This window comes from Colobus angolensis, unplaced genomic scaffold, assembly GCF_000951035.1.
Source record: "Colobus angolensis palliatus isolate OR3802 unplaced genomic scaffold, Cang.pa_1.0 Scaffold181, whole genome shotgun sequence".
Classification (NCBI taxonomy): domain Eukaryota; kingdom Metazoa; phylum Chordata; class Mammalia; order Primates; family Cercopithecidae; genus Colobus; species Colobus angolensis.
Window position 1 is genome coordinate 3,971,693 of NW_012114944.1, and position 12,119 is coordinate 3,983,811.

The 12,119-nt window shown below is 48.6% G+C and overlaps 1 protein-coding gene across 1 annotated transcript in view; it reads right to left on the reverse strand.

Moving 5' to 3' along the window:
* GABBR2 (gamma-aminobutyric acid (GABA) B receptor, 2) overlaps positions 1-12,119 on the reverse strand; it is a 424,424-nt gene that overhangs the window by 88,428 nt on the left and 323,877 nt on the right. The window contains exons 10-11 of the mRNA XM_011939489.1: positions 11,780-11,930; positions 8,623-8,755 (exon numbers count right to left, since the gene is read on the reverse strand). Of these exons, the coding sequence (XP_011794879.1) occupies positions 8,623-8,755; positions 11,780-11,930 (284 nt within the window). The remainder of the gene's footprint in view (positions 1-8,622; positions 8,756-11,779; positions 11,931-12,119) is intronic.

Below are 12,119 nucleotides of genomic sequence, written 5' to 3' on the forward strand. Positions count from 1 at the left end.
CCCCCACAACCCCAGAAGGTGCCTCAGGACTGGAGGTTGGGGAGGTTTTAGAAGAGCAGCATTCTCAGATGGGTGGTGGCAGGCAGGGGTGGGGCATGGTGGGGAGGGGGCTGCTATGTGCCTTCATGCAGCTCTGTGGACAGAAGACATGGATGAGTGGGCATCAGGGTCAGAGAGGAAGGACTGAGTGACCATACCATGTGATTGCAGCTGCTGAGAATTCTGTGGGCAAGTATGGTGTATTGTTTAGGACTTCCAGAAATAACTGGAGCTCACTCAGAGGGGTCCCTTATTTTAAGTCTTCCCTGATTTGTCTCTTGCTTCTGGGCCTTACCCACTCCCCTAGGCCTGTCTCTGCCAGTGTATACAACATAGTAAATGGGAACTGTTTGTTTACTTAGGTTTTCAATCTACACTGCCAGCTCCCCAAGGACCATGATCTGTGCCTAGTAGGTGCCTGGGAATGTTATTACGTGAATGAATGAATTGTGGGAACAAGAGTGCTGAGCAGAGCCAGAGGTTGGAGTGGCCCACATGTAGGCTGTCTGGAAGGGAGACCATCATCTATGTATTGACTCAGGAGTCTGGGGAGTCCCTGGTTCCCCACTCAGCCCCCTCCTCTGGAAGGCAGTTGGGGGTGGGGAGGCCACTGTCATCAAGTGGGCATCTGCACCCCATCCAGGACTCCAGCTGGCCCAATCAGGCCCTGTGACAGCCAGTCCCTGGGCCCTCTCCCCAAGCTGGTCTGGACCTGCCAGGCAAGGCCACCACTAAACCCTGTGGGTATCTCCTGGTCCAGCCTTCCTGCTGCCTTCTGAAATCACAAAGCATATTACCATGGCCAGCCATGAGAGCCCACCTGCAGAAACAGCCCCAAACCCACGTTATTATATTGCTTTACTTCTCAACTGCCTCAAAAAGAAATCCCCACGCAACAACAACAAAAAAACCCCCCACAGATTTATGGCCTTTTCACTAAAAATGTTTCATTAATTCCTGCCAGACTTGAATTTACTGGGAGGCCAAGTGGTGTTCCTAGGCAGCCTTTACCTTTCTAGTTAGAGTTAGAAAATTCCAGTACCTCTAGGAGGGCAGGAAGAGGACATCACACTCCCCAGTCCAGTGTCTAGGCCTCTTCTGCCCCATCCCTGCCCAGCTGCCACCCATCTGAGCAGGGTGGAGGGGCTGAAGGCGTGCTTCTGGACTCAAAACCCCCCTGCCAGCTGTGACAGAACCACCCTGCTTCCCAAGGTTCGAGGGTGGGGGCCACACTCGGTGTCTTCTACCCCAGGAGCTCCTTCCCTCCCACAGCTGGGCCCCAGGAGACCAGGCTTCTGGTGCTTCCATTTATTTTACACAACCAGTCTCCAAGAGACAAACACAAAAATAAAGCGTCAGGTACTAATCTTATCCCTGCTCTTCCAAGTGTGGTCTGGGGATGTGGCATCAGCATCCCCTGAGAGTGTGTCAGGAATGTACAGGCCCCCTTCTAGACCTGCTGCTTTCCATTCGGACCCCCAGGTGGCTCAGTGCACACTGAACAGCACTGTCTGTGCAAGCAGGAGCTGGGATGGGGGCCACCCTTGGCAGGGGGAGGAGGGGTGGGATAGATGTACAGGCTCCCTTCTAGACCTGCTGCTTTCCATTCGGACCCCCAGGTGGAAGGAGACAGGGAGGGCCTCTGGGATGCTGGTAAGGCCCTGCTCCTTGATATGGATCCTGGATTCACAGTTGAGTTCAGTTTGTGAAAATTCACTGAGTGCCATGCTTACAATATACATATATTTTTTAGTGGAAAACTAGATAAAAGAGTTGGGGTGGTCAGCAAGTAGAGGCAGCTGGGAGGAGCTAAAGCTGAGCCACGCTCTTCTGAGCGGCCCTCAGGGCAGCCCTGGGCCGAACTGGCTTCTTAGGTCAGATTCCAACCACTAAGTGGCTGCAGCGTCCTCAGAGGTCCCGTCTGTGTCATTCTTACCTCCCTTGCTACCTGCCCCAAAGCCCCTTTCGGCACTCAAGGTGGCAGAGGCAGCCACCAGTTTGGCTTTGACTTAGGCAGGACCCAAGTCTGTTCCCGCCCCAGTTTTGGTAGAGCAAGGCCACAGAAAGCCAGAGGTTGCCATGGGTACCCACACCAAACCAGCCAGCATCAACTGGTTTTCCCAGCCTCTTCTTTTTTATTCTTTTTAGACAGGGTCTCCCTCTGTCACCCAGGCTGGAGTACAGTGGCACAATTTGGCTCACTGCAACCTCTGCTTCCCAGGTTCAAGTGATTCTCCTGCCTCAGCCTCCCGAGTAGCTGGGACTATAGGCACCTGCCACCATGGCCGGCTAATCTTTGTATTTTTAGCAAAGATGGGATTTTACTATATTGGCCAGGCTGGCCTTGAACTCCTGACCTCGTGATCTACCCACCTCAGTCTCCCAAAGTGCTGGGATTACAGGCAGGAGCCACTGCGCCTGGCCTCCCAGCCCTCTTCATCCCATGTTTACTCTGCTTTATCAGTATCTGTCTTAATGGTATCCAGAGGTGAACACAATTATCCAGACAGTCCCATCACTCCTTCACATATAATGATAATGGTTCAGATGTATGAAGTCTTACTGTGTGGCAGGCACTAGGTGCTTTACATACATGATCTCATTTAATCCTCACAACCCTATTACTATCATCCCCATTTTACAGAAGAGGAAACAAAGGTTCAGAGATGTTAAATAAGGTAAACAAAGTCACACATTAGGAAGTAGTGCAGCTGGGATTTGAATACAATCAGTCCCACACCAGAACCTCTCTCTTTGGTGCTACTCCAATATACTCTGGAGAGGCATCAAAAATGAAATAGACTAAAACCACTCAATTGTACACATTAAAAGGGCAAAATTTATGGTATGTGGATTATATCTCAATTTAAAAGAATCTGAGACAAAAATTTTGGTAATATTGGCTGGGATAAGTGGTTACCACATCCCTAATAACTTAGTTGACTTTTTTTTTTTTTTTTTCTGGTAAAGCCAGCTAATAAAAAATCTGAATATTATTGTTTTCTAATGAAACATCTCAGTCACCTTTGTGGTCCAACAGAGCTTGTTTTAAACTTCTTCCCTGCTGCCTAGCAGTGTGTGACAGGGCTTCAGTTTTCTGTTCCTTCAGGTGGGGACAGTGAACTTGGCCTTCTCAAGTGGTCATGAAGGAAAGGCTGCCCCCGGCTAAAAGCTGGCCTTGGTGAATTGCAGGGGCTGAAGGCACAGACTCGGGGAGTTAACGGGAAGCTATTGACTAACGCACGCCCAGGAATGCTTCTGAGAGCCCTGTGTGAGGCCCACGCTGGGATCTAAGGTCCACCTGGAGCCTCCTCATCCTGTCTACAAAGTCCCTTCTTGCTCCTCCCACGCTCGAGCTGGGGTTTCTGCCTCAGATCCACAAGGAAGGCAAGTGCTTTTTCTCTTCCCCACCTGCTGGGCTCCTTGTCTGGGCGGACAGGGGCTGGGATCCCAGAGCCAGGTCAGCTCAGCTGCGGGGGTCCATCCCTTCCTCCCGGCACTGGGGCTCTGGCCCACACCGTCCTTGCAGACAGCTCCATGTCCACAGGGGCCACGTTGCTATGGTGACTCCACTACCCACACAGTGTCCAGGGAGACAGCACGGGGTATAGCTGGAGCTGCTCTCAAGACTGGCAGAAACCAGCAGTGACAGGCTGGGAAGATTCTGGAAAGGGTCAGAGGGAGTGGGGGATGGGAACTAAGAGAAACTGCGTCTCTAGCAGTAGCACTGTGTGTGTGTGTGAATGTGTGTGCACTCACTTCACACACGCACCCACCCTTGTCTGAGCAGAGGTGTAGCCCCTAGAGAGGCCTAATCTTGTGACTGCCATAGGTTTCTGCCTGAGGTGGTGTTCATGGTTTCTCACTGTGTTAGGCTGCTACATTGAAATCTAAAAGGGAGAAAAAAGCAGCATGTATATGGCAGCAGAGCAGACAGAACTGTGACTTTGGCTGCACCATGTCTGAACCGGGCCTCATGGTCTACCTTGTCCCCTGTTCTTTACAGAACCCAGTGTGGGACACCAGGAAATTACACTGTGGCGAGGATGCAAGGTGACAAGCTGTGATGCCTGTCCCTCCACCTACATCCCTCCATGTAGCACTCTCCCTGAGTTCCAGGCGGCTTGTCTGAATCGTCTTGTTTAACCCACACTGTAATCCTGCAGAGGGAAAACTGTTACGCTCATTTTACAGATGAGAAAACTGAGGTTAAGTCACTGGCTGCAGTCAGGAGCTAGTAAGTGGAGGAGGTGGCAGTCGAATGCAGGCTGTTGTTGGAAGATCCGTGATCACTACAACATATGGGCTTACTTCTCCTTGCAGCTCCCTGCTTGGTGGGAGTTTGCGGGGAGCAGCCTTCTAGGTCCGAAGAACAGAATCCACGGCACCAAGTGAAATTCAGGAGCTGCCCACCCTGGAATAGCAGGTGGAATACAATCCAAACTGTACCCACCGGGGACTGGTACTTAGGCCCTAAATTCAAGGGCTTTCACTTCCTCTTCCTGGGCAATATTGAGAATTAGTAAATAAATGGCCCCAGCCCTAACCCATGTACACATCTGTGCTGACCCAATTCAATCCAGGGTAGATAATCTATGCCTTTTCCCCACAGTCATGCGTGTGGACTCCCCTTTACAGAGCTTCTAAGACAGCCTTGACTGCAAATAAATTAATTCTCAGGGGCGGCGAGAACTGGGCCCTAGCATCTTTTCGGGCCCTCATCTTCAGAGCCGATGCTGATTTGTAACGCGCTTTATGATTTATTCATACCAGCCTTCCCCGGCTTCCCAGTACAACCTTCCCCTCACACAAATGAGCCAGAATAGAATGTCAGGCTTCATTAAAAAGAAAAGCCCTGGGTGTGGGGGATGTCCCTGTTTTTGCTCCCCAACCCGTGGTTGTCGAATTCAGGTCAAACTTGAGAAAGCACCTGTGCTTTCATAGCCTTTGGCTTGTGAACAAGGCGAGATGTCAGGAACTTCTTTCTGGGAAGGAGAGAGTTTCTGAAGGCTGGGCAGCCCTTGATATCTGCTGCAGGAGTCTCTGTAGTGAAGACTGAAACTCAGGCCTGCTGGAGGCATTCCCAGGTGGCCAATAGCAAGTGACGAGGAGATGGGCAGAGTGGCCCCTGGGAGGGACTGGGGCCGTGGCAGAATGAGGGTAGGATTTTGCTCCACTGGTTCTCAGCTGGGGGAGCAAGGCAAGCCCTTCGCCTCTCAGGGATGCCACTGAAAAAATGGAGTTGCCAAACTTGCCCCCAGTATCTTTTTTTTTTTTTCTTTTTTTGAGACGGAGTCTTGCTCTGTCGCCCAGGCTGGAGTGCAGTGGCGCAATCTCAACTCACTGCAACCTCTGCCTCCTGGGTTCAAACGATTTTCCTGCTTCAGCCTCCCGAGTAGCTGGGACTACACGCGTGCACTACCATGTCCAGTGAATTTTTGTATTTTTAAGTAGAGACGGGGTTTGCCATGTTGGCCAGATTGGTCTTGAACTCCTGGCCTCAGGTGATCTACCCACCTCAGCCTCCCAAAGAGCTAGGATTATAGGCATGAGCCACTGCACCCAGCCCCAGTACCATTTCCATTACTGTAATCATCATAGTGTCCTAAAACTTGGGGAGGAAGCCTAAGCACAGATGGAGGAGAGAAATCCTCACTTTCCTCATTCAACCTCATCAGGGTCCCTCAGGAGCAACCTTTTATTCAGGCTTCACTATTGCCCAGGAAAGCTGACCATAAATAAATTGTATGCTCATGAAATTGTTAGGCATCTCAGGGCATAAAAGTCATGCTGATGTAGGAATATCAGAGACTCAGCGGTCTTCACACTTCCACTAAAACTAGCAAGACTTCCATGTGCTTTGGTCATCATTCTCATGCCAGAAGGCCACACTCTTTTTTTTTTTGAGATGGAGTTTTGCTCTTGTGGCCCAGGCTGGAGTGCCATGGCATGATCTCGGCTCACTGCAACCCCCGCCTCCTGGGTTCAAGCGATTCTCCTGCCTCAGCTTCCCGAGTAGCTGGGATTACAGGCATGCGCCACCCCACCTGGCTAATTTTGTATTTTTAGTACAAAGTTTCTCCATGTTGGTCAGGTTGGTCTTGAACTCCTGGCCTTGGGTAGTCTGCCTGCCTTGGCCTCCCAAAGTGCTGGGATTATAGGCGTGAACCACTGCACCTGGCCCCAGAAGGCCGTATTCTTTAGAGAACAACCCCACTGAACCATACCCACAAGGACTTTTGAGCATCTCAGCTTCTTTGTAAGCTGACTCCAGGCACAGTGAAGCCAGGGACTTGCGTCTTTTGTATTCACTTTCTTCACTCCCAGAAGGGCAGAATAATGGGAATTATGGGAAGGCCACACTCTTTTGGTCTTTTGGTGGGAATGAGCCAGTTCTAGGCTTGGAGTGAAAAACTCTTGAGTGGGAAGAATGAACCAAGTGACCCTGGAGCACTGGGGTTTGATGGCCATGGAGGTCCCTCCAGGAAAGGAGAGGGGCCTGAGCACACCAGTGACCTCACTACCCCCTCAGTTACTGGGGACTCGACCACACACTTCTCAAGGCACTGCCCAACTGAGGATAAAGTAAGTGTATCTGTAGACCTCTCCCTGGCTAGACAGCTCATGCTCACACTGCAGTTACTGGTAACAGGAACGATTTCTTGATGGTGTGTAACAGTCAGTCCGGTCTAATCATTTGCAGAAATCCGGGGAGCAAAATCCCCTAGACTGTAAGATCTCAGGGGGCTTCCCTCCATGTGCTGTGCCAGAGCAGAGCGACTGGCCCAGATCCAGTCCTCAAAGTCTGGGGTGTGAGTGGGGACTTGCAGCACATTTAAGGAGTCCTTCACTTAAGCATCCCTCACTGCTAGCCTTCAGCCCTTATCATCCAGCAGTGGCCACACTGAGGCTCGTGAGCAACAAATGCAGCCTAAAGAAGGCTGCTTTGCCAAAAAGGGCCCACAGTGCTCTCAATGTCTTGAAAGAGAACAGCACCAACAAAGGAGTGGCTTTTGGATTAATCCACTCAGTACGGATCTTTGGACCATGCCCTCCAGCTCTGGTCTTCCAGGCAGGGGACTGGATGAATTACTGCATCTGGGACTAGAGACCCAACTGGTTAGCCCCATTTGGACAGATCTTAGTCAATGTCCAGAAATAAATCCCAACTGGTTACTTTATTCTTAAAAAGTAAGTTCATGATATTTTCAACTGAGAGTTAGTTCCATACAACGATTAAGTGATTGCTAATACATAACCCCCTTTAAAAAAATTACTAGGGAGGCTGAGGCAGGCCGATCACCTGAGGTCGGGAGTTTGAGACCAGCCTGATTAACATGGAGAAACCCCGTCTCTATTAAAAATACAAAATTAACCAGGCATGGTGGTGGATGCCAATAATCCCAGCTACTTGGGAGGCTGAGGCAGGAGAATCCTTTGAACCCAGGAGGCAGAAGTTGCAGGGAGCCCAGATCGCACCATTGCACTCCAGCCTGGGCGACAAGAGCGAAACTCCGTCTCAAAACAAAAAACAAAAAAACAAAAAACAAAAAAAAACCCTAAAAGGCATTTCTTTGGGCATTAACATTTTTAACATGTTAATTAACTTTAAAAATAATCTTTCTAAAATATAGTAAATAAATTACACTGCTTTGTACTTCATTAAATATATATATATATCTCACAGGGATGATACAGCCCCCTTGGGGGCAACTGTTGGTTCTTGAATGTGAAGAAACATTACTCTTGTTAATGTATAAACCATATATATATATATAAAGTACACAAACAGATATACATTATATTTCTGGTATTAAACTTTCATAAGAGGAATCATTAGGAAAAAATGTCTAAAAATGCTCCTTAGGGGAAGAATAAGGAAAAAACTATTCAAGAAAACACCACTTAAATAGAAAATAACAATTATAGCTTTTACCATATAACTCAAAGTCAGACATACAAAGATCTATCGTCATATTCTTTGATGGTTTTTGAGGTAGAGGAGAGGATCTGTTCCTTCTTAAACGATCCTGACCCTGACTCTTACCCTTGATGCTGATGCTTTCCTGGATGATAACTTTTTTCCCTCCTTTTCTGTGTTACTCTATCATTTCTCAGTGGGCTCTCTTCTAACGGTGGCCTGGTAAGTCCATTATCTTATTTTTTGAGACAGGGTCTTTCTCTGTTTCCCAGGCTGGATCACAGTGACGAGATCACAACTCACTGCAACCTCGATCTTTGGGCTCAAGCAATCCTCCCTCCTCAGCCTCCTGAGAAGATGAGACTACAGGTGTACACCAGCATGCCTGGCTAATTTTTTTGTATTTTTTGTAGAGACAAGGTTTCACCATGTTGCCCAGGCTGGAAGTCCATTATCTTAACTTTACAGGCAGTACTTATACCCAATGCTGGCCTGACAGCAACACCATTCTTCCCTGTTGAGTTGAAGAGCTACTAAATGGGTCGTTTCCTGCCTGTTCACGTATTTTCATGTATTTCTGGGTTTGCATCTGTGTTTTTGATGACTGAGGTCACCAAGGAAACTTTCTATCATATGCCGCTGGCTTATGCAGAATGACTTACGGTGCAAAGTGTTTCAAAAGTCTTTTCAGAGACAAAGGATCCATCCAGGCCAAAGAGAAATATGGACGCATAAGAGAGCATCCCTCCAAGGATGATAAGGTTGTTCATGTATGGACTCGACATCTTTATCAGCCTGACAAGAGAAAGAGACAATAGATTTAACACAACTGTTAATTTAGTTATTCCTTCAACAGGTATTTTCCAAATGCCTGCTAGATATATATTGTTGCTCAGGCTAGAGGGGAGAGAGAGAAATGGAAAGGTGCCACGGGGCCCCAGGGGACACATCAGCAGGAAGGCCCAAATTTCTAGTCAGATTTTCCCCAGCACACGGGTGCTCACCCTGGAACCTTCCCCTTACAGAGAAATAACGAAAAGCTCTGTTTCCTCTACCCCTCTCCCCACCGACTGTCTGTCCTTCACTAAAAGGCCTCAGACAACGATACATTTCTAATTGTTGATTTCCCTGCCTCCTTTGTCAAGTTCACCCATTACTTCCCCAGGGACGGCCTGTCACATCAGCTTCTTCATCCATTAATTTTCAGTTTAAACAAAAGCATTAAGTCGACAGGTTTTTTTTTTTTTTGACTGGGGCTGAGAACTCCTGTCATATCTAGAGAACGTGACATGTAACTTCAGCCACGTTCCCCATAGTGAGGAGAAAGTCCCACACCACACTCCCCAGCCTGGAGTGAACTGTGTCAGGGAGGCCTAACTGTGAGTCTGAGGGCTGCTTAGGAAAGCTCACACTGTTCCGTGCACAAAGACAGCCACACACATGGGCAGGACTACCTCTCCAGTCAGCGGGTGACAGAGTCCCCATCCCACCCACTACCCTTGTCTTCACTAGGCTGCGGTGGGGAGCAGGGAGCATTCTTTATACTTCCAGACTCTGCATCTTTCTCTGTCATTTCCTCCCAGAACCCCGTGGTGACCCCCAGCTGCCCAGCAAGCCAGGGTCATCGGTGGGCTGGTAGGTACCTGGCTCCCCCAGCACAATCAGCTTAGAAGGGCTCCAGGTTTCAGGCGCCCTGTGGTTGAGGGGCTCTTCTGCAGACTGTAATTACAACCAATTGTTCCCCAACACTTTCCTTTACATTCTGCAATTCTGTTAACCCTTCACATTTTAAACATGCAGTATGTCAAAGGGAGAGGGAAATAAGAAGCCTGCTGCTCTTCCTCTGTGGACGGCACGCTGGCTTTCAAGTTGGGAGCATGGGGTCCAGGGCTTAGACTTGGCCACTCCATAAAAGTGACACCTTGCCAAGTCACTTAGCCTGGCTGAATTTCCTCACCTGTATTAAGATAACTGATCCTGTTAACTAGGACACACGTGAAGCTGAGATGACGCTAGGTCCCTGGAGGTCCTTTTGTAAACCATCAACTACTTGGGTGCCTCCATTCTTATTACTACAGCAGTCAGGGGAGGGGAGAGCTGGGGGTTGGGGCAGGCTTCCCGGAGGAGGTGGGCCTTATAGGACAGATTTAGGAAGAGAGAAGTAGGGGGAGGGATTGGGAACCATAGCAATATTTATTTTCTATCTTTCTGCAGATTTTAAAATAGCCAAGCCAGTTAAAAAACAAAACAAAACAAAACAAAACAAAAACTTCACCTGGATGCCAGCCTCTTTGAAAGAGTCATGATAACTTTCCCCTAGGAGGCCAAGAGGGGGTAGTTAAAGAATTCAATGAGTTTAGTCTTATGATGGGGCAACTTGCTGTCCTAATGGGACTTCTCGAGGCATCTGGGGTGTCAATCTAACTTTGAGAGCTGACTATGTGCCCAGGCCTGTGCCAAGTGCTAAGAGGTATGCTCAGCATTTAAGGTTTTTATGGAGTGGGCAAATGTTGCCTCACTTTTTTTTTGTGGCAGTAGATGTGCTATTTGTTGTAAGTAAAATAAAATAACAGGAGATGAAAACTCTTTTCTGTTTTTCAGGAAATAGGTTTGACCTAAGCAACTGCTATCAAAAAAAGCCAAACAACAACAAAATAACCCTGGACACAGTAGCTCATGCCTCTAATTCCAGCAACTTGGGAGGCTGAGGCAGAAGGATCGCTTGAGGCCAGGAGTTTGAGAAAAACCTAGGCAGCATAGTGAGACTGTGACTCTTAAAAATAAATAAATAAAATTAATTAATTAATTAATTAAAAAACCAAGCACATACACACAAAAGTCTAGAGCCTCCAAATTCCTTCTTTGCAAGCAGGGAGAAATTTAAAAATCTCATAAACCAAAAAAACTGTTTTCTTCAGAATCAGGCTTACTCCTGACAGCCCACGAGTTCATGTAGTGTAGCTTCTGGGCACCACGTCAGAGCCATGGAACCATGTAGGTGGTCACGGTGGCTGTCCCCATGATGGCCCACGCTCTGCACCCCTGCTCATTCCACCAAAAGGCTTGGGGCTGGGTTAAGGGATTTGCTATGGACACCAAAGAAGCAAAACACACTGGGTGAAAACCACCGCCTGGAGTGGCGGCCAGTTCTACCCACGACTGACCAGAATAACTCAGTCAGCTTCTCTCCTCTGGAGAATTAAGGGCATGTGGTGGGGAAAAGAAATTAAGACAAGAAACCAGGGAGACAGTCTGCCATGAGTGGACAGCAGCATTCCATCCCTGAACTTCAGGGCTCTTCTCTGTGATATGAGGAGTTATCTGGAGGGCCATACGGGATGATGGAAGGGAGGGCTTCCTGGCCATAATGAACTGTACCAAAGGAAATCCATTTCACTGGACTTTGTGACCTCCTTCAGTGGTGATTCCCAGCGATGCTAGGGGATAGGGGCAAAGAAGTTTGGGGAATTCTGTCTTCTCTATCTCTCCTCCTGGATCTCCACAAAGTACAGGAGTACATCCAAAGCTCTGAGAAGGCCCATGGATTTGGACCCTTCGATTTTATTTAACTTCCTCAAACTTCTCTGACTACACTCCTGTGCAACTACCAGCAGCCCTGCCTCTGTGTGTGTGTTCGCATGCGCCTACTCATACACATGTAACACCTACAACATCCTAGCAACTGAGTAACGCTTTGGGAAACTCTGCCCTGCAGACTGCTGTGGCCCTGGGGAATCTGTCATGTGGCACTCCTATACTGTGTCCACAGGCTTGTCAATTCAGAAAGTGGTATCACGGAGGAGGACCAGTGTGGCTTACTTCTGATTCCGGTTCTTGATGTTGAAGAAGAGAAAAGCACTGGCCATGATCATCCCGAGGATGGTGAGGGCAGAGAGGATGCTGTAGAGAGGTAGGGAGATCTTCCGCAGCTGCTCCAGGATGATGGTCTTGTCTTTTGGTGGTTCGGATCCTAGAGGATCAAGAGAAGACATCAGTGAGACCCAGTGCAAGTAATTCCCCGAGAACACCTTTGCCTTAGTGTCCCGGACATCCAGCCAGGCCCTGTGCACAAACTCCACACAAGGCACATCTATCTACTGGGTGAGGCAGATCCGGCGGTTGGCCAGTCTGCCCAACAGGGAGCCTGTGCCAGGACTTA